This window comes from Populus nigra, chromosome 1 (assembly GCF_951802175.1).
Source record: "Populus nigra chromosome 1, ddPopNigr1.1, whole genome shotgun sequence".
Classification (NCBI taxonomy): Eukaryota; Viridiplantae; Streptophyta; class Magnoliopsida; order Malpighiales; family Salicaceae; genus Populus; species Populus nigra.
The window spans coordinates 15,065,417-15,093,015 of NC_084852.1; the positions used below are offsets into that span (position 1 = coordinate 15,065,417).

Sequence of the window (27,599 nt, forward strand, 5' to 3'; positions counted from 1 at the left end):
TGTAATTTGTCCATGCGGACGATAGATCAGATCAATCAAATTACTTGATCCGTTGCACAAATAATGTTGGGATTTGTCAAAAACCAATACAGCAACCGAGACTTGATAGCTTAATAAATCATCAAAATTGCTTTTAATGGTCAAGTTATTGGCTAACAAACCAAGAAAAATCCGAGTTTGAAGGTTATACAGAGGATCTTCTTTGCTGGTTTTATCTATTAGCCCCCTGTTACTCTTCTGCCATGTCATTTTGCTCTTGAAAACTTCCCCTCACCATTCTTTTATGGAACTTAAAAAGACGAACTCGTCCTCTAACCCTATTGAAGGTTTTGATCCAAGTTACTTGCGCCCAATGTTGCTTGGACTTGCATGCCAAAATCACATCTTCTTGTAGTTGATCGTCAAACTTTGTGTTCGCTGTGGGATTATGACAACATGGAAGACAGCTTTATCTACAACAGCAAGTCTGCGTGCTCTAGTTCGACAGAGATGGCTAACGGTCAATGAGGCGCAACTCCTCTCTTGTGAAAGATTTGTTATTGACGCATTTAGGCTTTTGGAATGCATGCCTATCACTGGCGCCTTGTCTTTTCTCCTCTCCCTCTTCCAATGATTGTGTTGCAGTTACCATTACGTTAATGCTCTGAATGTACAGTTCAGTTTCATGCTTAATTTCTCTGTTTTCTATGGAGTGATGACAAGTTGCATGGAGGATGGAGAGAAGGAGGAGAAGAAGATGAAGAATCACCGTTATGCTATAGAGCTCAGTAATTTCCGAGTCCGATGATGGCTTGTAGCTTACCATATTGGGATCACGTTTTCTTCAGAATCATAGATTTAAGTTGGAAAATAGCCCTCTTTTTTATATCCTTGGAGCCAAGTTTGTTTAGTGTTACTAAAAACAAATTGAACGCAATGGGAAGGTATTCAGATCCATGGGATGCAGCTCTCAATCTAAACTTGGGTGAATTCTTAGTTAGATGGGAACTATTCTGATGAGTGATGATCACTTGTCTTACTGCAGGAGGGTACAGCCATGGATTGTTCCATCCCCTGATCAGAAAGCCCTTGCCGACCACGCCCTGTGAATCATTTATCTCTATGCCCCAGCTGCGCATGATTCATGGTAACTATACGATCAATTTTGGTTTCTGGTGGTCTCTTGTGAGACATTTACCGACTCCACAATGGCATTTTCCCATTGTGATCCAAATGAGCAAGAAAGCATTGTGTGAGGAGATTCCGACAAGAAAAAAGATGCATACTTTGATCCACCATACAATTCTCCAAGGGAGACTTTGTGAAATCAAACTGTCATCAAGTTTTGTTGTTGTAAAATGCAGGCTCAGAATTAGAAGATTATGTGTGATACATGCTAGCGGTCTAAAGGCTAAAGTAATCCGAAGCTCATAAATTGAGTACCAAGCACCGACTAGCTTCATGTAGTCGGATATAAATCATTTCAGAAGAAAAATAGTAAAGTAAATGCACATCCAATGTTCAATGCAAGTAATTTTCAGAAACATGATCTTGCATGAAAAAGTGAGTTTCTGGATCCAGAAGTATCAACAATGCAATAAAGGATCTACAGTTGCAAATGTACATCATCTCTTTAACTGCAATGCCTTTCATGGGTAAAAAAGAGGCTGCAGGCTAGTTCCAGTCATATCAATTTATACCATATTAAACCATTTCTCTCCAAAATAATCATCAAATCATGGCAAAATCAGGGATAAGAACAAGCACTCCTGAAATTAAAACACAACATGTCTACAGACCACGGAACTGAAGTTCACCAACAAGTCATAGAACCACAATTCATCCATACGAACTAATAAAATGAGAGACTTGGAAATCAAGAGTGTCACACAATTAATTCGAAACCAAACTGCACTGAAATTTTCATTCTGCATGGAAAAATCGTAGGCATGAGATCCGGCCACATTCTTTCACCATCTCTAATCATTGCAACCATAGTGAAAGAAATTTTGACATCTTTCTACACTGGAAAGTAAAACAGTGCTCAAGGTTAACAAACAAACATTTCACTAACTCGAATATACCACAACTTACTTGCTAAAAACCGTTCTCCCACAGATATTTCTCTAAGCCACAATTTCTACTAATTTACATGATCACAGAACATTAGAAAAGCACCAAGAAGACTTACATTAAGAACAAAGAGATCTACAAGACAAAATATTTCACTACGTGAGCATCAACTTCACAAGACTACTTATTTAACCACCCCAAGATAAGACTTACTCGTCGCAGAGGGATTTCATGAGCTCACGCGGTGAAGACCAGACTGGCAGATCAATAAATGATTGAACTAACTGTTCTTGCTGGGCATCACACATTGCTTCAGCTACATCGCATAAATTCGATATGTCACGGATTATTGCCTCTTGTGTCTCTGCCTGAAATATTCACAAACCAAACAGGGTAAAGAACGAAAGAAAAATAAAACCCTAAAACCAGAACAACCCATTTCTTTTACCTGCAAGAGAAGCTCATCAACTAACGACCCAGAAGAATCCTCGCTCTTTTTGACCACAGAAGAATTACTGGAACCCAAATACGAGGCAGCTTGGTTCACTTCTTTGGTCTTTTCTTCCATTGAACGCAAGGTATTCGATAAAACTTCCCACTTGTGGATCTCATTTTGGTACTGATTTTTAAGTTTCAAGAGTGTGTTTCTTTTGCGTTCTCTCCTTTGCTTCGCTTCAACTTTTGGATCTGTGAATGGAAGTTGTGAAACAGCGGCAGATGGGTCGGTGAGGCGTTGGCGCTTGAGGATTTTGTAGGTGAAGCCGTCGTCGTCGTGGCGGAGCTCCCACTCTTCGCCATCTTGTGGAGCCCAAGCCAAGTCCATTTTGTTGGAGCGCGAATTCTGGGCTCCAACTAAAATTTTGCAAAACGGAAGGGTCCGTGGGATTCAAGGAGGATGCAATTGCAAGAGAGAGGAAATTGAGCGCGGAGAGGAAAATTTTAACTTGTTATTAGGATTTCGGCAAACCTCGAATAAGTCCACCAACTATATATTAATTCTCATTTAAGTTCCTAAAAAAGTTTTTAATCCCTTTAATTGAATTTAATTAAAAGCCTGTTCAAAATAAATAATATATATTTTTTATTTTTTTAAAATTAATTTTCAAATTAACAGATAAAAATAATTCAAAAATCAAAAAAATTTATACAAGAACATTTTTCAACCGCAGAAACACATCTAGGAAGCAACCGCGAAATCCTAAAACCATGCTAAAACCCCAAACACCACCGAAACGAACAGCAGCGACGGGAACAAGAAGAAGAAACTGATCTAATCATCAATGGCTAAATCACTTTCTCTGCTCTGCTTCCTTCCGAAACCAATGGCCTTTTCAACAACAACGAAAGCAACATTCTATCCTTCTCTCTTTCCCTCAAAAAGACCCACTCTCTCAAACAAACCTATCTTCTCACTATATCAAAATCTCTTCTCCACCACTTCTACTAGATACCCTCTTCAATATGAGATGATCATTAACCGCCCCGTTCAGCCCCAACGCCCCCAATCTCGGCCACAACCTGCTCGAGTCACTAGACCAGACTCAGACTCAGACTCCGACTCAACTCAAAACCCAGATGCAGAACTTGGTCTTGATTCATGGGTTGATCGAAAACTGTCTGAAGATGAGATGGATAAGTCTAAAAGAAAGTATTATAGAAAGAGGAGGAAAAGAATGTATGGGTCAGATTCTGATGATGAAAATAAGAAAAATGAAGAGGGTTTTGTAGAGTTGAAGCCTGAAGTTGTAGAATTTCATAGGTTACATAAGAGAGAGGAGGAGTTATATTTTTATGATGCTTTTGCTTATCCATGGGAGAAAGATAAGCATTATAAGATGGTTTATCAATTGGAGAAAAAGTATTTCCCTGACCAATGCCTTGATAAGGCATTTCTTGATCCTAAAGACTCAAATAATGTAAATCAAAGTGGGAAACCAAAGAAGACCAAGAGTGGGGTTAAGAGAGGAGAGAAGGAGAGAGATCATAGTGGGGTTGGAGAGGGAGAGGAAGATAAAAGGTTGGTTTTTTTTGACGAAGAGGAGAAGGGTGAGAGAGGGACTGATTTGAATGATAAGAAGGATGTTACCGAGAGGAAAGTCGAGGAATTCTTTAAGTGTTTGAAAAAAGTTCCCAATAAGGATAATGAAGTGGATACTGGAGATCCTTATCTTTCTACAAGGAATGCTCTTCCACCAAGGTGGGATGGTCCTTATGGGACTGTGGTTTTGGTGAATAAGCCTAAAGGTGAGTTGATAGCTTATTTTTGTTATTTGGTTTCATGGTTATGATTTATATATATATATATATATAAATTGAGGAAGGTTTGAATTAACATTTTGGAATTTAGGAAAGTAAACTAGTAAAGAATGAAACATTGGTTTCAGCGCACAATTGTGGAAAACCAAACGATTGCTAATGAATTTGTTCACTGCTGCCATGATGGCCATTCCTTCCCAATATCAGAACACTAATTGAACAAAAGGATTTAGTTCAAAGGGGAAGTAGCATTTTTGTTTTAATATCATGTTAGAAGAACGTGAACAAGGATAGAGTTAGATTGGAATTCACTCCCGGAGAATCTGAGTAGCACCATTATTTCTATGCTTTGAGGACCAGTCATAAACTAAACAGCTACAAACTATTTGGGGTTGGATTGGAGGCTGAAGATGTAGGTAAAAGAGAGGATCTACGTTTCACCTTTGCTGATACTTCACATATATGCCAATAATTAGAACAAAAAAGAGAAAAACTATGTTCTTCGATATAGTAGAATCAATGTACCTAACATTCAGGTAAAAAGAAAATGATTTGTCTGCTGATCTGAAGTTGGTTATACCAGGCTTTGACAGTATGTCATTTTTGCAGCTAACCTCCTAGGTTCTTAAGCAAGTTCCTATGCGGCAAGAATGGAAATGTAAAGTATTTTTTTCTCTATAGAGAAAGGTGGCATGTTGAAAATATATGGCATCTATCTGTTTCCCATAAGAAAAAACAGTGTTGATCCTTTTTTGCACAAGAAAAGGTGGACTGTTAATTTGACAAACCTCATCTGGTACTTGTTTTATAATGTGTTGCAATTGGGTATACCATTATGTAGCATGATATGGCTAAGGGTAATTCCATACTTACCACACAACCCGGTAATCCTTATTTTGTCCCTTGGTTATTTGTTTGAGAGTTGACTGCATTCTTTCATTAAATTTCTTGATTATCTCCGCATGCCTGTCCGACCGTGGTTAATTTTTTCTCTAATTTAACACTTAAACCTATAATGTCAAATTGTGAATCACATAAGCTTTATTTTTATTAAAGAAAAGTCATGTCCTTATTGTAAAACAGGATGGACTTCATTTACAGTTTGTGGAAAGCTGCGTCGCCTGGTCAAAGTGAAAAAGGTGCAACTTTTTGATATCATTGCATCTGCATTTAGTCACAGATTTCTCTAATTATTTTCATTTGGATTGAAGGTGGGGCATGCTGGGACGCTTGATCCTATGGCAACTGGTTTATTGATTGTGTGTGTTGGTAAAGCCACAAAGCTGGTAGATAGGTAAGATTGAAATAGAATCACTTTATTAAGCATTATATATACTTTTCTATGTAGGTTTTATGCACGGTTCCCTTTTTCACCCACAGACTCAAACTGCGACCTTTTTTTCTTTTTTGAACATGGATTTCCCCTCAAGGCCTTTTTATTAATGCAGATATCAAGGTATGGTTAAGGGTTATAGTGGAGTGTTCCGTTTAGGGGAGGCTACTTCAACTTGGGATGCTGATTCACCGGTATGTACTTTCAAAGGCAGCTTGCGCTTTTATTTCCCTGTCTAATGCCAGTTGAAATATGCATGTTCTTTTTCTGAAGCCCTGAAAATTAAGGCATTTTTTGCATTATATTACCATGTCTTCTCCTTTCAGGAAAAAAGAACATTCCTAATCCATCTTTATACTTTTCATTCAACATCAGTTGTGAAATGTACAGTAGATTCTTGGAGATGGTTGCTCAATGATTTGCTAACCAACTAGTTCACTCCTTTTGTAGTCCAACTACTGGTGTTAGTGAAAGAAATTGGGGAGAGGTCTAATGGAGGAAAATGAGTTCACATTAACTGTGGCACTGGCTGAGCACTCAAAACATGTTCAACATGGATTAGTACCTAATAGGAATGGTTATTTTGCAGATAGAAATTATACATGTGCATGTATTCATGAAGAAGTTGAAGTCATGATAAACAGTAGAAGACATTACATTGTTATCTTCCAGTTCCAGTAGACATGCCAATAATTTCCATGGTCACTATACTGGATAATTTCACTTGAACTTTTCTAGATTGTTGCTTCATTGACATCATTTGGTGTGGTGGTGATCAGTTTCATAATTTTTTTAAAACACTTGATTGTGATTGGTCAATTTCCGATTTATGTTCGTGCATTGTGTGAATCTTTAAACTATCATTTTATGCAGGTTATTCAACGTGAACCTTGGGAGCACATTAAAGATGCTGACATTAAGAAAGCTGCTGCATCATTTCGTGGGGAGATATGGCAAGTTCCACCGATGTTCTCTGCAATCAAAGTAAGAATTTGTGTTGAAGTTCTTGATAATCTGTACTGGATCAGTAGCCTGAGATATGTAGCTATGTTGACTGGTCATTCTTTTTTTTTAAAAAAATACATAAATCCATATTTATCTTAAAATATGTGCAAAAAGCTGAAAAACTTAATATGGTGCAGCTAAAATGGAAATCGAAGGTAATTAAACTGTAGGGTATATGATGCAGTGAATAGAGTGGATAAAACTAGAATTCTGAAGTTTATAACCCTAAACACTGTAGAGGAATAGAGAAAAACTTTGATATTTTATAAAAAAATCTGAATAATAATCTAAATCTAAATGTTCTCAAAATAAACTAGATATTTCTATTTATATTAGTTTTAAATCTAGAATCCTTATTGGGAAAAGAATTTCTAAGTAAAACTTACTTAACTAATAGAATTCATCTAGTATTAGGATTGCTAACTAGTAAAATCCTAATTAAATTGAAAGTCCTAATATAAATAGAAAAAAGAATCCAAATACAACTGGGTATATAAAGATAATCTCCCACAATAACTTTTATCCTTTATTTTAAGGTCTTCCCAATCTTCTATCATCATGAAATTTTAACCATATAGGAAATAGGGTCTTCAAAATCTTTTATCACAATTTTAAATCGATCAAACTGTCGGATTAAAAGTTAAGCTCATTTTTTACCAAATTGCATTTTGAACTCTTCTAAAACTCTTTAAAATCTTAACAATTAAGAAAATAATATATTAGACATTATTATGCCAAGAATAATAAAGAAAGTGCCCCACGTCAATCCCCTCTACTTCTGAAAAACTCACCCTCGAGTTAACTATTAGAAATTAAACCCGACCACACTAAATAAATAGATACTTCAAATATAACACTGTCATCAATGCACGCACGAGATAGCTTGTTGCAAATATCTTAAATCCAATTTCAACAAAGATATATTTATGTAGAATTTTTGAATTTAGGCAGAACTTCGCAAGACCTAAAAAATCAGCCTCGCATAAAACCATCTTTTAAAATGAAGGCATTTTTAGTTTATGTGTTTGGTCATCCCTAACAGTAATGTCTTGACCATCAGCCGATTTGATAATTTCAGAATATTGATCTAGTTTGGTTTGGACAACACAACACATCCACACTTAAGTCCTTTTAATGTCAGCCTCAGCCTCTTGAGCAATTCCAATAACTTGTTCCAACTTTTCTTTTAATGCTTCAAGACCTTGAGAATCACTAAATGATATTAATTTAAGAGTTTCTTTGATTTCTTCTTTACCATTAGTAAATGAAACATTGATAAGTAGAATAATATTTGCAGCAATGTTGCTGTTATCACCGAGGTGATGTTGACACTGGCTATTTTGAAGAGACCTGCAAATTTTTTTCTCTTACTATTTGAGAAGGTTGAAATAACTACAATTTATTTGCTTATTAATCCAATATAAAATCTCTTCATAATCATCTTGTATGAACTTCATAATTAATGATTGTTTCAAATATTTCTATGATGGAGTTAAAGGCTTAACCGGACGAGTTCTATTTCTAGAACTTCATACCGCTATTCTTGAGCACCACAAGAATTTTTGTGTACAACAAGCCATACTTTTTTACAACAAATAATCTTGCTGAAATAAAAGTAACCTTTAACCTTTGTCAACCAGTTAATAAGTATTTTCTTCGAAAATTTCTCATCTTGGAAAGGAATCTAATTGAATTCAGGAATGAGTTTGGGGTTTTGTGTGCTCCGAGGTAAGTCTACAGGCAATTTCCTCTCCTCTTCATGATCTCTATTTGCAGCTCTCATCAGCTGAGCTAGATCTGCTATGGTTTGCTTCAAACGATCCAGCCTATGTGTTTGTGCTTTTTGCGTTGCCTCCTGAGCCCTCATAGCGCTCCAGATGCCCTTCACTCCTGCTCTGTAGAATGGGTTGCTTCCCATAAAATAGGTCAACCCGCTCTAATATCAATTGACACAACGGATAGCGTGGATAAAATTAGGATTTTCAAGCCCAAAGATTATAGACCTAAACATTGTAGAGGAATAGAAAAAATCTCCAATATTTTATAAAAAATCTGAGTAATTAGTTTTAGACTTAAAATCATTATAGAAAAATTATTCTTAATTAAAACTTACATAACTAATAGAATTCATCTAGCATTAGGATTCCTAACTAGTAAAATCATAATTAAATTGAAAGTCCTAATCTAAATAGAAAAAATAATCCAAATACAACAAGAAAAATAAAGATAATTTTTCACAATAACTTCTATTCTTTTTTTTTTAAGGTCTTCTTGACTTTCGATTTTCATGAAATTTTAACCTAATAAGGGTCCTCAAAATCTTCTGTCAAAATTTCAGCTCGATTCAATGGTTAAATTAAAAATTATGATTGTTTTACCAAATTGCATCTTGGAATATTTTCAAACTCTTCACATCCTAGAAAATCTTAAGAATCAAGGAAATAAAACAATAGATATTATTAGGCCAAGAATAATGAAGAAAGTGCCCCATATCATTATATTAATGGAGGAAAAGGATTTTTGGAGCTAGCTTGAAGGCTCAACAGAGTTGGGCTTAGGCACTTAGAGGCTAAGAGCATGTTATGTGCATGTGTATTATAATATCATCCAATGCGCAATAGGCATAATTCAGTGTCATATATCCGCGTTCCCATGAACTTGGGAAATCTATTCCCAGGGCAAAAATTGGCTATCGTCTTCTTAGTTATGCTTCTAGATTTTGTTCACATCATTCATCATATACTGGTTGTTTCTGTAATCAATTACTCAGAAATTGAAAATGTATCATTGTTAAGGGATCAAATGGTGAGTGAGTTATCTAGTATGAGCACCTAAGATTCTTAAATGTCTCCTCAATTGTGGTGAGTGGTAATGCTCAAGTTCATTTTGGCCTATTTGCTCGAACCATGATCAGGGGAATTTAAGGTCTCATATTCCTTTAGAAACTCTAGAGTGAAGGGATTTTTTTACCTGAAGATCTTGTTGTGACTTGTAAATACATACACAAATTCAAGACTTTTTGTTACAGGCCTTCAGTTTATTTCCTAAGAGTTCTGCTGCATTGTGATAGGTTGGAGGTGAAAGGATGTATGAGAAAGCAAGGAAAGGAGAAAGCATTGAGCTCTCGCCTAGAAGAATTTCAATTTTTCAATTCGACATAGAGCGAAGCTTAGAGGACAGGTCATAGATCTTGTTGCATATGCATGAATGTAGGCACACACCCACTTGCAAGTCTGTCCCTTCATAATTAATTTATTTTTTTGTTGATTCTTTATGAAACCATACCTTATACCTACCTATGGTTCTACACATCCATGAGTCAACATAAAAGTCACTTGATCACTGAACTGTGGCTTAACAATATCTAGGGCTTTGAAAATACCTGAGGTTAAATTCTAGAAGTTAAAGCTTGTTGAGGCTCGATAGGGTAGGTCATATGATTAAACTAAATGAATTGCAATGTGCAATTTAGTCCATCTTTTCACAATTTAAAAAGTTTGATGGCATCTAGTGTAAAATTTCAGTTCCAAAATTTCACTTTCAAGAAATGCTTTTATTTTCCATTATTTGAAAGTATTAGGTTAAATACTAAAAGTTCAAGCTTATTTTGAGGCTCAATAGGGTAGGTCATATGATTAAACTAAATGAATGTCAATGTTCAATTTGGTCCATCTTTTCACAATTAAAAAAATTTGATGACATCTAGCATAAAATTTCATTTCCAAAATTTCACTTTCAAGAAATGCTTTTATTTTATTTTCTTTGAAAATATTGGGTTTATGAGTTTGTGCATTGGATGATAAATTTCATGTTGGGAGAACTTCCAACAAACTAATGGAGGGTTTGATTTGACAATATCTAAGAGAACTAGGTTCAATCATATTTCTTGGTATTCTGACCTGAGCTGACTTTGTGTGGTTATTGCAGGCAAAATTTGATCTTCCGAGTGACATGCTCTAAAGGAACATACATTCGGTCACTCTGTGCAGATTTTGGAAAGGCTCTTCGAAGGTAATGACTTCTGATGGGTTCATCTCTCCTTATATTTTGTTGGTCAATGGTCTCTTTCATCAATTTATCCTATGGCCAGTAGTTCCAGGGGTTCTGAAATCTTGTAGTCTTTGGCTTCCAACTTCCAGAATGAATTCCAAATCAGTTGGCTTTGACAGTTTGTCATTGATGAAACCTATATTATAAAAAGAAACCCTATTGTTTCAAATTGCAGCTTCGCTTATGCTTTGACATTTGAGCATATTATAAAAAGAAACCCTATTATAATACATGAAAACTTGCAACCATTTGAGCATCCAGAATCATCCGAAGTGCCTGAACAAGGACAATCTCAATAGCTCTATTTTTTGTGAAATGGTAGCTTATGAGGACTGTCTTGAACTACAAAATGGCTGGTAGCCCTTCTACATCCCAAAAACTGTCCTCTCCTTGTGGGATTTGAACCTAGAACCTCAAAGTTGGGAATCTAAGCTCCAAGGTTTTATTGTTCCTTAAACAGGTTCTGGATACCTCTGAGCGCATGGTTGGTGAAATTTCTAAATTGATAACGCCTATAAAATCAGAATCTGTATTTTCACCCTAATTTATCGTCTTTTTTTAGACCATATAAGCTCTCAAGTGAAGATAATCAGAGTTCTCCATCCTCTTTCTTAGATAAAGAAATGGCATTATGAGGAATATGGTGCTAACATCTCTTTCTTAGTTATGTTTCTAACTTAACCTTTCACTTGCAGTTGTGCTCATTTAACTGCTCTTCGAAGAGATTCAATTGGTGAGAGTCTTCCTTTTTTTTCTTGAAGTTTAAATTGATGATCAAGCGTGTAATCTGCATTTAATTTATTCATCATATCATGTAGACATCAGGGGAAAAAAGGAAAGCAAAATCAAAAGAATGAGAGGGGAGAGACATTTTGGTAACACGCTTTTTCTCTATGGCAGGTGAATATTCAGCAGAAGATGCATGGGAATTCAAAGAACTGGAAGAGGCAATAACTAAAAATTATTTCTAACTGCTGATTGCAATCTGTTGCGCGATTACTAAAGTTCAGGACGAACAGTGTGATCAGGAGACGACATATACTGAAGCTATGATCAGTTCATCTGTATTCAATGATCTGCAAGAGGCAATAAGTTATTTTTAACTGCTTAGGCAGTTCATATCAGACTCCCAAAAGTTTTGGAGCCAAAGTATGATTGAATAGATCCCGTCAGAATTTTGAGGGCCTTTATGTATGTGATAAAAACCTTAATTCGATTCTGGAACTGGAGAGAACAATGAAATGACAGAAAATGCATCAGGCATGCTAATTGGCTATGAGTGACCTGTCGAGTTATCATGGGGATCAATGTTTGATTTAGCAAATGGTATACTTCGGAGAATGAAATGATAAAAATCACTGAGTTTGCCTGTTGAAAATTACTTCGAGCTAGTCAGTCTATAAATTGACTATATTTTAATTTATCTCCAATTATCTATCTTATTTTCTCATGATGATATAAAAAAAGATATAAGCAGATAACAAGTTCAATTCTTTCTATTTACTCATGCAACATTGAACTCTCAGACGACAAACTATACCTAGAATTAGCCCATAAATGGAAGTCTCACGTCATTAAATAAATAAAATAACACCAAAACGAAAAAAGAAGCATCTGATATTGAAGAACAAACATAATCAATAGCTATCAAACTCAACCCAAACCCTATTATTTACAAGATCACACATCATATAATGCCTCTTCAGCTGTGTTTGGCATCGGATCCACATGGTATAGGCAAAAACACAGTTACAGAAATTTTAGCAATTCAAGCACATTAATTTCATTCACTGCTCCACAATAATCTTCCCAGTAGCATGACCATCGATACTATTAACCCAAGCATCTTCAGCCCTGCTTAATGGATGCTTTGAGTCGGTCACTGTTTTAAGCTTCCCTTCCTTTACCAGATTAACAAGATAACTCAGGTTCTCACTCTTAGGAATCATAAACAGCGGCACCAGCTGCTTCTTGCAAAAGGTAACTTTCTTCGCAGCAAAAGTCATGATGGCACTGGGGCCAGGAGTGATATCTATAACCTTCCCATTTTCACTCAGATTTGGCTCAAAAGTGTTCCAAGGAACGCCAGCAGCGCAGTGGATCACAGCATCATATTTCTTACCAGATGGGTTCTTCAGAGCTGCTCCTTCTGGGGTTTTGTAATCCAGAACCTCATCAGCACCTAAGCTCTTCACAAATTCGATGTTACGAGCCCCACAAGTGGCAGTCACATGAGTGTTTCCAAGCTTTGCAAGCTGAACTGCATAGTGACCTACACCACCTGAGGCAGCAGTGATCAGAATATTTTTCCGGTTACCACTTCCATCAAGCTTGACCCCTGCAGATTGAGTGAGAGCCTGGTGAGCTGTGAGCCCAGCAACAGGCAAGCCTGCACCTTCAGCTGCTGAAACTTCAGGTGGCCTTGCAACTGACAAGCTCTTCTTAGCCACTACAAATTCAGCTAGTCCACCTCCACTCTGTTGTTTGTAGAACACAACAATTAATCAAAGAAACAGAACAAAACAAAATTCGGAGACTAATGTTAAAATTCCTCCATACACATAAGATTGCCAAATGCATGCACTATTCATATGTTTGAAACCAGGTAGATAGCATGTGCCAAGTCCCAGGTCCATACTCCTATGTAACACTTAATGGTACACAAGATCCATGAGCAAGGCATCTAAGCAAACTAACCTCTATAATGCGCCTCAAGTTGGCAATATTACAAACTAGCAAAAAAAATTCATAAGCATCAAAGGCTTTGACCTGTTTGCTTTCCAAAAAAAAGTAGCTACAATGATGACATTAAGGTATCGCTTTTGTGTTTCATTGAAGCTGAGTAAATGTCCAAAATAGAGTTATCCGATTTTACTTTTCAGGGGAAACTAAGTTGTCCATGGAGAAAAGAAACAACAATTAGTCCTTGATAAAAGTTGTATTTCACCGGTCACTTTCATGGAAGATATTGAGGGCATGAAGGTTGGCTGTTCACGCGATAGACAGATTTAGCTATAAATTACTCACACACTTGTTATTGACTCGTGCCTTTGTCAATACCTGGAAACAATTTTCTACTTGTGCTTTATCTAATATGATGAACGCAACAATTTAATTATCTCTCTCTTCTAACCACCCCCAACCCCCTTTCAATACGCTGATTTTTTAACTTATAACCAGTCATCCATGTCATGTAACCTTCAGGCCGTGTTGATGCAAACTGTCTTATTTGATATGATATTATTTAAGGCGCACGTGAGGGTATGGTTGACCCCAATTGTGTACATAGCCATTAAACCAAAAAAGATAATCAAGAGGTCGCCTCACCAATGTAAATCATTTGAAAAACTACAAAGATAAGGAAATAAAAAACACCAAAATATTGAATGAGCACTTACAAGGCAATGGGTAAGAATAGCTACAACTTTGTCACCAGTTTTGAAATTTGTTACTCCTGGTCCAACCTCCACAACCTCTCCTGCCACATCAGTGCCTGTTGCGACAAAGGTTTCTTCAGCCAAAAAGTAAACGCAGTGTGTGCGTGTGTGAATGCGTGCTTGGCAAACACACAGTATTGCTAAAACTATGAAATTAATACATCAGCATTAGATTGAAAGAATGTTAACCACATGGATTACAAGCTATGTTTCAGAAGGGAGCTGGAAATGAAGTCTAGAACAGTTGTTTCTCCATTTGTAACTTGTTTTAAAAATTGTAGATCTTTGTTGACAAATGAGGAAATTCATTGAACATAGAGAATGGTGCAAGTCCTAGAGCAGTGACTGCAACAACCATCTAATCTTAACAAGGAACCCCTCTTTTTAAGCCTTTACATTGCTTAAACCAGATCAAGTAAAGAACCCACAAGCCATTTGAACTGAAAGAGTAACTATGGAAAGGAAACCTTCTGCCAAACAACACCCAAACACAAATTCCCAAAACTTTGACATAACTGAACTGAAGGCAAACGTTTGAAATGGTAAGCATAGATTATTGCATTGCGTTGTCATATACCATAAAAAAAATTACAAAGGCATGTCAGTTTCCAAGTTCCCGCATTCTGAATGTTAAGCGAAAGAACAACAAAGCCCATTTCCAAAGTTTCTTAGATGCAACACCACACCGTCACAAACTTAAATCAAAATCATGCTTAAGCACCTCAAGGAAGAAAATCATGCAATCAACTAACATTACAAAGAACAATTTCCTTGTGGATTAGGCTATACGGCGGAATTTATGTACAATTAAAAGCCCCAACAAGCAGTAAGATAGTGTCTGAATTAGATTGTACACAAAAAATCCACATAAAGAAAGAAGTGAATCACCAGGGATGTAAGGGAATCTCCGAGGGAAAAGGGGGCGCAAGATGCCTTTCTGTATCTTCCAATCAGCTGCGTTTAGACTAGTTGCTTCTAACTTGAGCAAAACCTCGTCTCTCTTGGCACTAGGGACTGGAACCTCAACATGCTGCAACAAGCAAAACTATTTATATAATAGTAGTAGGTGCATCAATGCCTTTTCATTTGGCTACCTTTACCAAAAATTAAAGCAAACCTCACATCACATCTAATCCATTATTATTATTATTATTATTTAATTTAGAAACAAAAACAAATGGGGGCAACAATCTATAATTCATCTCCATATTTCAACAATTACCAACTAACTAAATGGTCATCAAAGAAAAGGGACATATAACTACACTAACAAAAAGTGGAAATTTGGTTAAAAAACAATTAACCTTTAAACCAGCGGCGCCTCCACCATAGCTGCTATACTGAACGGCATGCATCAACTTCACTGCCATGTCCAGTAGAAGCGACGCCGTTGTTATCAGAGAAACAGAAGAAAACAAGCTGGGCACGGACAGAAGAGAGGTAAAGTAGTGTAATGTAAAAGGAACTGGCAGGAGAGCAGGTGTGGCTTCGCGGTTAAACTTAATAGAGAGATACGACAGAGACGTACTGTGTCACAAATGACATAACAAGTATACTTGAAGAAAGCTAAAAGAAAGATGACCAACATAAAAATTACGTCGAAAATAGATGGTGTGTTTAAAGTTGGTATGGAAAATACAATTTAGTTCCTCAATTTTAAAATTCTTAGTTGTTCAGTCCCTTATTTTTTTAAAATTCAATTTTGACACAACTTTATTTTTTTATTATTTTCAATTTCTTAATTTGTGAAAGAGAGAAAGTTTTACCAGATTTCGTTATAGAGAAATAAAATCAATGTTTTTATATATTTCAGCTACCAAATTGATTTATCTTGATCTCCACGAGTTCTATTATAAAAAATAACTTGATTATGGTTGTTTAAAATCTCAATATTATCTAGAGAATAAATTGAAATTGAGGAAGAAAAATATAATTCAATTTGATTTCGTATTTTAATAGGATTTCTTAAATGATGACTTAAAAAACTTTATTACAAACTAAGAATAAAAAAAAGGTAACAACATCAATAAAATAACAAAAATAAGCAATGGAAAGATAAGCTTAAACTACACCTAAGATAATGACAAGTAAAGTTAATATGCTTCCAAGTTATAAATCTTTAAAGATACAGATGATGTCAAGAAAGAAAATTAAGCTTTCAATATATGTAACTTGTATTTTCCCTTAGTTTCAAGAGGTACTATTAAAAATTAAAACTAGAATAAATTTGAGGTTACAAGTATATCCTTCAACCTTTTGAACAATTATTTTTAAGCTAAGTGCTTTGCAAAACATTTATTATCTAACTTGTTTTGGGTTGGTAAAAGCTCTTATCAATTTTGATTTTTAATTTGTTTGAGTTAAATGCTTCATAATTTGTTCCAATGATAGAATTTTCAAAAAAAAATTCATAAAAAGATTGGATCTCCTCTTGATTTGATTTATTAATTTTATATTGAGGTTGGTTGTCTCTCAATTTGATCCATTTAATTTTATGTCTAGATTAGTTACTTCTCAATTTTATCCCTTTTTAATTTTAAGTACTGCTTATCATTATATAAAATAACATGTTAAAAATCACTAAGTTTAGCACTCTATACAACGACTATATTTTTAAAATCACTTTGAGTTTGTCATCTATAAAATGACATAATGAAAAATAACTTTGAGTATGTTACTCTATAAAATAACGTGATAAAAATTCATTCAAACTCCCCACTCTATAAAATGACATCCTGAAAATCACTTTACGTTTGTCACTCTATAAAATAACATGATAAAAATCACTCTTAGTTCATCATTTAATAACATGACATGATAACAATCCCTTCGAGTTTGTCATCCTATAAAATGAGATGTTAAAAATTACTTCAAGTTCATCACTTTATAAAATGACATGATAAAAATTACTTTGATTTTATCACTTTATAAAATGACATATTAAAAATCATTTCGCATTGGTCACTAGTCATATTTTAATTTATCTCTAATTATCTGTCTTGTTTTCTCATGATGATATAAAAAAAAAAGGTATAAGTAGATATCAAGTTCAATTTGCCCTGCAATTATAAGGCTCAACCCTATTATAATGACATTTTGAGTAGAATCCTACAGTCATGAGACTTAACCCTCCAATCAAGTATACCAAACCAAATCCTGCAATCAAAATGGTTTTTCTTACTTTTTTACAAGGATGGATCACCTCTCAACTTTATCCTTTTAAATTTAAGGTCGCCTCTTTATATGACTATTTTTATTTTTATTCTATAATTATTGCGCACAAAACTTTAAAATACAAAAATATTTTTCTTTTCTTTGCAAACTTACTAAACAAGTTAAAGAAAAATGAGTTCTCTAATGTCTTCATACTATAAGTATTATAAAGAAGAGTTAGTTGTCATAACCCATTTTTTATTCTTATTTTTTCAATATATTTTCAAGTAAACAATATACAAAACTTCCATGAAAATACTTTTTCAATGCAATTTGATCAAATTTTCAAAATTACAATCATTTTATATTTTTTTTGCACATTAGTTTATTTTTTATATCAATCTTTTACAAAAAAAAACCAAAAAAAAAATGAGCGAGTGGAAAATGAATGAGAAAAATAAATAAATATATCAAAATAAAATAAGTGAAAAAAATCAAGTATCGAAAAAAAAAGAAAAAAAGAAAAGGCAATCATTGGCAAGCATAAAAAAGAGGGAAAAGAAAAATATAGAGTAAAATTGAAAGAAATAGAAATCAAGGAATGATGAATAATGATATATATATTCGGATTTCGTTTGGTATTTCTCCAGATTTCATTTTCTTATTATCAATTCACATGGTTAAAGCTATTCTATCTAATTATTTTTATAGCTAATTATTATAATTTTATAGGTAGTTATTATAAAATTATATATATAAAAAAAAATTGTAATCAGATATGTTTAGCATTAGCGAAAGCCTTTTGAATCACTCTCAATGACTTACTTGAAGCTTTTTATATATATGTTAAGATGTTCTATGGTTATATTTATCAAACTCTTTCTTCAATTCAATTAGATATTAATGTAAATGATCATAACTATTTAGTCCTATTCTTAATAAAATAATCCCAAAATAACATATCTAGATTATAAGAAAACCGATAGAAGCGACAATTGTAAAATTTAAACCTTCCAAATTCTTATTTGTTCGAGTATGGAAATAAATCGCGAATATGGTCCAAGTAATAAATGCCCAAGTTTCTTTCGGGTTCCAATTCCAATATGATCCTCATGCTTCATTAACTAAGACTGCTTCTAAAAGAATAAATATGGTTTTTTAAAAAAACCCTATACTAAAAATACAAAAACCTCAATGATCTAATTGTTGAATCAATTGAAGCATGTAATAATTTCTAGAAGAAAAAAAATATTTTTAAAAATATTTTTTTCCATCATGTATTGGATCTCATCATTGAGAAATTAATCATTTAATAAACTATTGTTTTTACTAACAATTCTTATGACCTTTTGAAATGTAATTACTAGAAGTGATGTTGACAATAATGATCTGTATAAAAGAGTTACATAGCCTAATACCATCATACTTACGTGCATTATTAATCACTAGGATTTGATAACAAGTACTAAGATTTTAGATTAATACATGTCAGTTAAAAGATCCTAGGTAGCAAAGCCTTGGGTTAAAAAAGTACTTGGTGTGGTTATTGTGCTTAAATAATTTTTATGTTTTTAATAATATGGAACCATATGAACAATAATGAAAATCCATGAAAGAAATATTGATGATTCGTATAAATCATTTATTGGTAAATGTCCCGAATAAATACAACAAGTAATTAGTAATCCTGTTAGGCAAAATAAAGTAATTAACATGCTTTTTTTATGATGAATCATAGAATCCCATGAATTCATTGACTAATAAGGTTAGAAAATGAATTATAATTACAATTGAAATGACCAAAAAAAATATATGAGTTAATATATGTTCTAATGTCAAAAATATCATAAAAAAAAAGAGGAATACTTTAATTATCCATAATTCTACATACGAAATTGAATTCATTATAGGATTTATTCTATAGTTTTAATAATTAGATAATTTAAAAATGTTATGTCGCCACTCAAACTCAAATTAAGATGCTCTAGCATTGCTTTCAAAGAGCAACATGTCTATCGATTTCACTATGGCGACTTGCTTAAAATTATAATAACTCTTTTTTATTCAATCGCTGAGCTTAAAGAAGTTAATTCAATGTAATAATTTTTTAGAAACATTCAAATTAATGAAAAAAAAATTATTATTTTTTTCAATTTCAACATTCCATTGAAGAGATTTATGAAACTATTTTATTGTATTAATCCTTAGAGTTTTGTTAGGTAGAAAATTTATGTTAAGATTTAGCAACCCCATTAAGTATTGATTTATAGACATATAATATAACAAAAAAGTTTCGAGTTCTGTTCCGAACTTTAAAATTCTCTAAAATTGAAAATTAAAAACTCTTATCTAATTTAATGTATATATCTTGATACATTATCCAGCCCAAACATATGATCTAAACTAGATCGGTCAAAATTTACAAATTTTTATATACCTAGTACTTCTTTTAATTGGATTGAAGGCATCAAAGGTTTTATTTTCTATAGTGATTAAAAATAAAAATTGTCAAGACATTGATAAAATAAGTTAAATTTAATTCATTTTTTTTGTATTGATGATTCTTTAAAATTGAAAAGAGAGAAGAGTCAATGAATAATGAATCATAAACAAGAAAGAATTCATTTTTTAATTAAAAATAATAAGATTTTTTTATGGATATTTATGGATTATATCTTTTGTTACACTTCCAGTCGTTATGTTAATAGGAATGGGATTGCTACTTTGTTTCAGTGTCAACAAAAAACCTTCATTGTATATGGGTTTTTCCTAGTGTTTTATTGTTAAGTATAGCTATGGTTTTCTTGATCGATCTGTTTATTCAACAAGTAAATAGTAGTTTCATATATCAATATGTATGACCTTGGACCATCAACAATGATTTTTCTGCACTTGATTGACCCACTTACTTTTATTTTGTTAATATTAATTATTATGGTTGGAATTTTGGTTCTTGTTTATAGTGACAGTTATATGTCTCATGATCAAGGCCATTTGAGATGTTTTTTGTTTATACAAGTTTTTTCAATACTCCAATGTTGGGATTAGTTACTAGTTTGAATTTAACCCAAATTTATATCTTTTGTTGGAATGTGCTTTTACCTAGTAATAGGTTTTTGGTTCACACAACTTATTGTGTCCAATGCTTGTCAAAAAATATTTGTAACTAATTGTGTAGATGATTTTGGTTTATTATTAGGAATTTTAGGTATTTATTAGATAATAGACAATTTTGAATTTTAGGATTTGTTTGAAATATTCAATAACTTGATTTATAAAAATGATAATAATTTTCTTTTTTTATTTGTTACCTTGTGCGCTTTTTTATTATTTTTTGGTGCAATTGCTAAATCAGCACAATTCCCCCTTCATGTGTGGTTATTGGATGTCATGGAAGGACCTACCTGTATTTTTGCTCTAATACATGTTGCTACCATGGTGGTAGCGGGAATTTTTCTTGTAGCTCGACTTTTTCATTTTTTTCATAGTTATACCTTATACAATGGAGCTAATAGTCTTAATAGGTATAATAACAATACTATTAAAAGGTATTTTAGCTTTTGCTAAAAAAAAATATTAAGAGAGATTTAGCTTATTCTACAATGTCTCAATTAGGTTATACGATGTTAGCTTTAGGTATGGGCTCTTATCGAGCCGTTTTTTTTCATTTGATTACTTATACTTATTCGAAAGCATTGTTGTTTTTAGGATCTGGATTCATTGTTCATTCAATTGGAGTTATTGTTAGTTATTCTTTAGATAAAAGTCAAAATATGATTCTTATAGGTGGTTTAACAAAACATGTTCCCATTACAAAAATTGTTTTTTTAATGATAGATGATTGTATTTACCTATTTTCACAATAATAGCTTTTTCCACAACAGGATTAACTGTATTTTATATGTTTCAGGTTTATTTACTTACTTTTGAAGGGCATTTAAATATTTATTTTTAAAATATAGTGGTAAAAAAAAATAGTGCATTCTATTCAATATCTTTATGGGGTAAACAAGGATTAAAAATGTTTAAAAATGTGTTTATTACCTTTATTAACAATAAATAATAAAAATAATAATGAAAGAGCTTCTTTTTTTTTGGAAGAAAATATATCAAACCAGTGGTACTATAAGAAAGATAATGTGTCCTTTTATTACTATTAATCATTTTGGCATTGAAAGAAATTTTTTCTTATCCCCACGAATCGAATAATACTATATAATTTCTGATACTTGTTTTGGTAATATTTACCTTGTTTATTGGAGCTATAGGAATGCCTTTCAATCAAGAAGAAATGAATTGGATATATTATCCAAACTGTTAATTCTGTCTTTAAGTCTTTTATATCAAAATCAAAATAAGTATGTAGATTGGTATGAATTTGTAACAAATTCAACTTTTTCAGTCAGTATAGCTTCTTTTAGGATATTTATAGAGTCTTCTTTATATAAGTCAATTTATTCATCCTTACAAAATTTGAAATTCTTTAATTTGGTTACTAAAAAAGGTCTCATGAGAATTCTTTAGGACAAAATAATAAATGTGATATATGATTGGTCCTATAATCATGGTTACATAGATGTTTTTTATACAATATCTTTAATAGAAGAAATAAGAAGATTGACATAATTAACTTATTTTTTTGATAGACAAGTAATTGATGGAATTACCAATGAAGTTGGCTTTACGAGTTTCTTTATAGGAGAAAGCATAAAATATATAGGAGGTGGTCACATCTCTTTTTATCTCTTATTATATTTATTATATTTATTAATCTTTATTTTGTTTAATTTCTCATGTTTGCATCATCAAGTCTTGAGGCCACCATTTTGCTTAAAATGAGATTTATTTATTTTTATGTTGTGTATTATTCATCTTTTTGTCAAAAAAATCAATTGGATAGTACGACTCATGATCAAGTTCTATACCTCAAATGTTGCATGAAGGATAATAAAATTAATTAATATATGTCACTATTTTAATGTTTTTTTGAATTTCTATTATTAAATGTGTGAATCTAGACTTAAAGGTTCAAGGGTACCCCGTTAATACCTTATCGTGATATTTTTTCAATCTTCCAATCTATTGTGTCTTTAGTAGCAGCGTCACCTATATGGTAACAACATATATTTTTTAAAAATAATTAAAAATATATAAATATTATTTGGATGTTTACAATATTATTCATTTTACATTTGAAATATGAATATGTGTTCATGATCTTTTGTTTATTTATTTATTTTTGGGATTTTGTTTACACCTTCCCTTGAGCGAATTTGGTTTAGGTTGACATATCTCATATATGTCATCAAGAGTAAATGGTGGCTTTTAAGCTCATTTTAAAGTTCAATTAATCATTCATCATCTTTTCAAGTTCAAAGCCTATTTTTCATAAAAGTGAAGATTGGTTATTCTTCATTCCAAGGTCTCAAATCACTTTTTTTTTAAGTTTAATTTAAGTTTTTACCCACAATAATCAACACATATTATGTTAAGCAACCATAACATATAGCATAACTAACACCTTTTATCTTTAAAAATAAATACAAAACAACTTATCTTTGATATGATACTTTAAGGTGATTTTAATTTTTTTTCTTTGGTATTACTCATCCCTTACCTAAAATCTCTACAAGTCCAATTTGAAGTTTTCTAATTACTTTTAAAACTAAGTTTTTTTTTTGGATAAGTGTAATTTGTACAAAAAGAAAAAATTGTACAAAGATACGAGGGGCATATCTCAAGAAGTACAAAGACTCGTTGCCCAGAGTCGATAGACCTTAGGCAACAGGTACAAAAAAAACCAAAGAAAAGAAAAAAAGATCCAATACCCAAATTGCCTAAACAACAGTTAGGTATCCAATCAACCGGTTTCTAGAAACCTTAAAATCACCTAGTTATTAAACTCGGACCGGCCCGGCGAGTCGACCTGGGACCCGGTGGATGGATCGGTCCAGGTAAGGAAAAAAATTGGGGAGTGCAAAAACCCGGCCAAACCCAGACGACCCGGCGGGTCGACCCGTGACCCAGGTGAACCCAGATGGGACATGTTTTTGTTTTTTTAAATGTGGTTTTTCTCTCAAACCCTTTTTTTCATATTTTTTTAGTTGGTTATTAATTTTTACAAAGTTCACTATATAAATACTAGAAAAGTAAGATAATATCTTTTCAATGTGAAATTTGAAAGATTTGAAACCCTTTAGTATATATATTCTATGTCCACAAGAAAAAAATTATTTTTTCAATGTGAAATTTAAAGCCCTTTAGTATATACTCTATGTTAAAAAAAAATTTATTTTTTTCAATGTGGAATTTGAAGTTCTTTAGTGTATATACTCTATGTTCACAAGAAAAAAATTATGTTTTTTCAATGTGGGATAAAAAACCTTTTGGTTTAAATACTTCAACTTAAAAAGATAACATAGTATCTTTTCAATGTGAAATTTGAAGGATTTAAAACTCTTTAGTGTGTATGTGTGTGTGTTCTATGTTTATAAGAAAAAAGTTATTTTTTCATTATGAGATTTAAAACCCTTTAGAATATATACTCTATGTTCACAAGAAAAAAAATTATGTTTTTTCAATCTGAGATAAAAAAAAACTTTTTTTGTTTAAATACTTTAACTTAAAATAATATCTTTTCAATATGGGATAAACAATTTTTTTAAAATATTCTTTTAAACTTTATTATTTACAACATGTATAACTTATATTCATATGAATTGTTTCTCAACCTTTCCAAATGAAATATTAAAACTTCAAATATTTTTTTAAAATTTTTTGGGTTGACCCGTGTAACCCATGACCTAGACCCTTGGCCAAGTCAACCCCTAGGTCGGGTTTGATAACTATGCAAAATCATTCGACCGGTTGTACAAGCAAAAACCCAGAAAAACAAAGATAAAACCACAAACTAGTCGGCTGACTTCTAGAAGAGATTAGAATTGGTCGACCAATTCTGCAAAAGAGTAGAATTGTGAACTAGAACTTGAAGGACACCAAGAGCGATAGACTCAAGATACTGGAAAGTGCCATATGGACCTAAGGGTAGCTAGGATCTGATATCGTGGTGCAAGCTTAATCAACCTGGACTGCATGAGCTTATAAATATCCTTACTAACATCATAGTGAGGTTAATAAGTATGGTGGAAGACTCGGTTATTCCTTTCATACCAGATGCAGTAAATTGTGGCTGAGAGGATTAGCCGAGCACGCAGAAGAGTGAAATCCTTCTTTTTCTAAAAGTGCGTATAAGCCCACTAAATCAAAGGTTGACATGTCATACCAAGCCAGTCCATAAGGGTCCTGCTCGTGGTAGCCCTCCAAACCGCAGCGAAAAAAAGGCACTGAAAGAACAAATAGTCGTACGTCTCAACATCCAACCCACAAAGGATACATACCGAGGAGGTGATGATTTGATATTCATAGAGTCTGTACATGGTGTGAAGCCAACCAAAAGAAGCAAGCCATGGTATAAAAAAGTTTCTCGAGATATGATTTGAAAACCTAAGAAGGTGATGCATAGATTTTATGGGTTTGGAATCTCTAAAAACCTTCTAAGCAGAGTCAATAGTAAACCTTTCTGACAAATGACCCTTCCAGGCGTAGTGATCTGGAACATCAATCCGAGGATGGAAATGAATTGAATCCTAAAAACATTGAAGATCATGATGACCCATGGGAAATGCCCAAGCTCCATCTGAAATAATATATAAGACCTTCGTATTTCAACGAAACCATGTAAAAGATAACACCCTGAAAGCTAGAAGATCGCAGAATCATCCCCTATCTAGCAACCAGTAGTCCAAGAAAAAAGATGTACTCATATTGTTGCCAATGCAAGAAACAAATACCCTTTACACCAATCTCTACTAAGTAGAATCTTCCTCCAAAACCATAAAGTGGATGAGGTAAGTTTAATATGCCAAAAGGATCTCCCTCAAAGCAAATATCTATGAATCTATTATGCCCATACTAAATAGTTGTTTGAAAGGAACCGTCATATATACTTTAGAGTAGTTGCTCTATTTCAAATCTTGACCATTTTAATCCTTAATCCCCCCCCTCCTCTTTCAGAAGGTAACAAACTGAGGCCCATGCAACCTTAGTCTATGAGTGGGTGAGATAGGAACCTTTCCAGATGAAGGCATCTAAAATACTCTCAATCCACCTAATAATAAAGCAAGGTAAGATAAACATAGTAGACCAATATACCTGAATGAAAAAAAAAGAACGGATTTGATTAGCTTAAGACAACTAACATAAACAAGGAATGTTAATGTCCAAAGCTTGATCCTGAAAATAATCTATTCCACCAGAGGTATACAGTCATTATGAGTCAATATGGTTGTAATTAAAAGGACACTAAGATATTTAACCAACAAAGCTCTTAACCTAAGCCCCAAATGATCCTGAAAAGCAATTTTTAGGTCGTCATCCACCCCTAATAAGTAGACAACACTCTTATCCTGGTTAATGGCTAATCCAGAAAGCCCAACAAAAGCATCTAAAGCTCTTCATAAAATTCCCACCGAGTCTATATCAGCATGACATAATACCATAAGGTCATCAACAAAACAAATATAGATGATATAGTTTTGTTTACATCTTCATTTAAACCAAAACCTAAGGTCTTGAGTGGCCTTTCTAATAATTCCTCCTAAGCTTTATTAGCTACTACAAAGAGATAGGGAAAAGTGAAATAATCAAAGAAATATTGGATTGCAGCTATAAGATCCACCCTAATAATAGCCCAATTTTTTTTAAAAAAACCAAATAGGTGAAGCCATTTGGCCTACGTGTCTTGTCATCCAATATGGAGAACAAGGGTACCTTAATTTCCTTATTTGTAAAATCCATCTCTAAGATAGGCAACAAGGCCTCAAAGATATTAGATGAATAGACCTAGAGACATCCATATCATGTTGGGATGTAGAGGCTGCCAGGAGGTTCTGAAAGTAACGAACTATGAACTGACCAAAATGTTGCTGATCATGAACCTGAATCCCTGCCTCATCAGTCAACTCATAAATCTTGTTCCTGACCTTCCTGTGGATCAGAGATCTATGAAAGAGCTTAGTATTCCTGTTACCAAGCTAAAGCCACTAAATCTTAGGCCATTGTTTATAAAAGGCCTCATCATCCTTGCATAACTGAAGGTATCTTCAAGCAAGATCCCTTTCAGTAATAAGAAGCTTCTTGAAAGATTTCATAAAGCAAAACCTAAGTATAGTCCATTGGGTCTTTGCTTTAGTCACCTTACTATATATATGACTAGTATGATGGCGATGCAAATTTTTAAGCTTAAGCTTCAGTAAGCGTGGCTTGGAAGTGAATATGTAAATAGGGTTGTCACTAACCTTTAATCGCCAAACCAATCCTACCACATCCAATAAATCTTCACCGTCATTCCATAAATTCATGAATTTAAAATGAGAATGAATCTAACTCACAGAAGTACGAAGCTGAAGAATCATAGCACTATGCTCGGAATAGTCTCTTGGCAAAAATTCAGAATGAGCATTCAGCCAAGAGAAGGAAAAAAAAAGGGTTAGCAAAAATCCAATCTAATTTCTTTGAAATGGCATCCCCTCCCTGTTGAACATAATACCATAAGAACTTTAACCTTGTATAAGGTACCTGTACTAACTCAAATCATAGATACAACAACCAACACACACACACACACACCAAGTTCTATCTTCGTCTGATTTATCAGTAAATCTCTAAATGGCATTAAAGTCCCTCATCAAAACCCATGGTATGGAAGAAAAAAGAGGAGCTTATCAAAACCCATAGTATGAAAGAAAAAGAATAAGCTTGTTAACGAATATAATGCCATGGAAGCTTACATCTGGTAGGTGTATTTAAGTTATATACAAAAGTCACACTGAAAGAAATATTAAAGGAGAGAATAGTAACATCATAGGTAACCCACTACTCAACAATATGCACATAATAAAGACTATATTGAAAAGGATCCCAACCCACTAGAATGCAACATCTAAAGTCAACACTAACATTAGAAAGAAAAGTCCAAGAAGGCAATGCAATACCCAATTCAACTACGCCATATTAGCCATAACAATTTTGGTCTCCAATAGTCTAATAATACCAAGATTATACTTAGGAGTCTAGTTTCTAACTTTTTTTAGGGCCCATTAAATCCTCATTTATTCCAATTTCCTATATTAAACATAGATATAAAGAAAAATCATGAACCCATAGAAGTGGTCATTACATTCTTCATACCACAATTCTTTTATACTCTGTTAGCGATAATGTTAACAACAATGTATGGCATTTTAAATCTAGCG

General features: G+C 33.2%; 4 protein-coding genes across 7 annotated transcripts; 2 read left to right on the forward strand and 2 right to left on the reverse strand.

The window, feature by feature from the left end:
* Positions 1-1,733: 1,733 nt before the first annotated feature.
* On the reverse strand, positions 1,734-3,029 carry LOC133671781 (uncharacterized). 2 transcript variants are annotated; one of them, XM_062092583.1, is made up of 3 exons: positions 2,501-3,029; positions 2,266-2,420; positions 1,734-2,004 (listed from the first exon to the last, which is right to left on the reverse strand). In XM_062092583.1, the coding sequence occupies exons 1-3, from the start codon at positions 2,873-2,875 to the stop codon at positions 1,959-1,961; spliced, it is 576 nt and encodes a 191-aa protein (XP_061948567.1). In that variant the 5' UTR covers positions 2,876-3,029; the 3' UTR covers positions 1,734-1,958. The 2 variants fall into 2 exon arrangements, with proteins under 2 accessions (XP_061948567.1, XP_061948568.1); XM_062092584.1 differs by having other exon boundaries at positions 1,877-2,420; positions 2,501-3,028.
* Positions 3,030-3,200: 171 nt separating this feature from the next.
* LOC133671738 (uncharacterized) lies at positions 3,201-11,972 on the forward strand. Of its 3 annotated transcripts, none has more exons than XR_009834367.1 (9): positions 3,202-4,296; positions 5,392-5,447; positions 5,520-5,602; positions 5,757-5,835; positions 6,515-6,625; positions 9,717-9,855; positions 10,574-10,657; positions 11,392-11,429; positions 11,597-11,657. XR_009834367.1 is itself a non-coding variant. In XM_062092581.1 (9 exons), the coding sequence occupies exons 1-9, from the start codon at positions 3,333-3,335 to the stop codon at positions 11,665-11,667; spliced, it is 1,596 nt and encodes a 531-aa protein (XP_061948565.1). In that variant the 5' UTR covers positions 3,202-3,332; the 3' UTR covers positions 11,668-11,972. The 3 variants fall into 3 exon arrangements, 1 of the variants encoding a protein (XP_061948565.1); XM_062092581.1 differs by having other exon boundaries at positions 9,717-9,826; positions 11,597-11,972; XR_009834373.1 differs by lacking the exon at positions 9,717-9,855 and having other exon boundaries at positions 3,201-4,296; positions 11,597-11,972.
* Positions 11,973-12,296: 324 nt separating this feature from the next.
* Positions 12,297-15,665, reverse strand: LOC133671807 (chloroplast envelope quinone oxidoreductase homolog). The gene is made up of 4 exons (XM_062092585.1): positions 15,438-15,665; positions 15,022-15,163; positions 14,095-14,189; positions 12,297-13,173 (listed from the first exon to the last, which is right to left on the reverse strand). The coding sequence occupies exons 1-4, from the start codon at positions 15,501-15,503 to the stop codon at positions 12,484-12,486; spliced, it is 993 nt and encodes a 330-aa protein (XP_061948569.1). The 5' UTR covers positions 15,504-15,665; the 3' UTR covers positions 12,297-12,483.
* Positions 15,666-20,139: 4,474 nt separating this feature from the next.
* LOC133669839 (NAD(P)H-quinone oxidoreductase subunit 5, chloroplastic-like) lies at positions 20,140-21,176 on the forward strand. The gene is made up of 4 exons (XM_062090195.1): positions 20,140-20,287; positions 20,618-20,834; positions 20,870-21,029; positions 21,171-21,176. Exons 1-4 carry the CDS (start codon positions 20,140-20,142, stop codon positions 21,174-21,176), a joined length of 531 nt encoding a protein of 176 aa, XP_061946179.1.
* The last annotated feature ends 6,423 nt before the right edge of the window (positions 21,177-27,599 follow it).

Bases quoted from the DNA above. Each gene is read 5' to 3' on its own strand.
- LOC133671781 (XM_062092583.1), bottom strand. From the start codon at position 2,875: ATGGACTTGGCTTGGGCTCCACAAGATGGCGAAGAGTGGGAGCTCCGC. The intron at 2,421-2,500 runs GTAAAAGAAATG...TGAATATTTCAG, and splicing joins TTGATGAGCTTCTCTTGCAG to GCAGAGACACAAGAGGCAAT. The intron at 2,005-2,265 runs GTAAGTCTTATC...TTTACTTTCCAG, and splicing joins ATGAAATCCCTCTGCGACGA to TGTAGAAAGATGTCAAAATT.
- LOC133671738 (XM_062092581.1), top strand. From the start codon at position 3,333: ATGGCTAAATCACTTTCTCTGCTCTGCTTCCTTCCGAAACCAATGGCC. The intron at 4,297-5,391 runs GTGAGTTGATAG...ATTGTAAAACAG, and splicing joins TTTGGTGAATAAGCCTAAAG to GATGGACTTCATTTACAGTT. The intron at 11,430-11,596 runs GTGAGAGTCTTC...TCTCTATGGCAG, and splicing joins TCTTCGAAGAGATTCAATTG to GTGAATATTCAGCAGAAGAT.
- LOC133671807 (XM_062092585.1), bottom strand. From the start codon at position 15,503: ATGGCAGTGAAGTTGATGCATGCCGTTCAGTATAGCAGCTATGGTGGA. The intron at 15,164-15,437 runs GTTAATTGTTTT...TGCTTGTTGCAG, and splicing joins GAGGCGCCGCTGGTTTAAAG to CATGTTGAGGTTCCAGTCCC. The intron at 13,174-14,094 runs GTAAGTGCTCAT...TACAAACAACAG, and splicing joins CTATTCTTACCCATTGCCTT to AGTGGAGGTGGACTAGCTGA.
- LOC133669839 (XM_062090195.1), top strand. From the start codon at position 20,140: ATGTATGACCTTGGACCATCAACAATGATTTTTCTGCACTTGATTGAC. The intron at 20,288-20,617 runs GTTTTTTGTTTA...CTTTTTTATTAT, and splicing joins TGATCAAGGCCATTTGAGAT to TTTTTGGTGCAATTGCTAAA. The intron at 20,835-20,869 runs GTATTTTAGCTT...AAATATTAAGAG, and splicing joins AATAACAATACTATTAAAAG to AGATTTAGCTTATTCTACAA.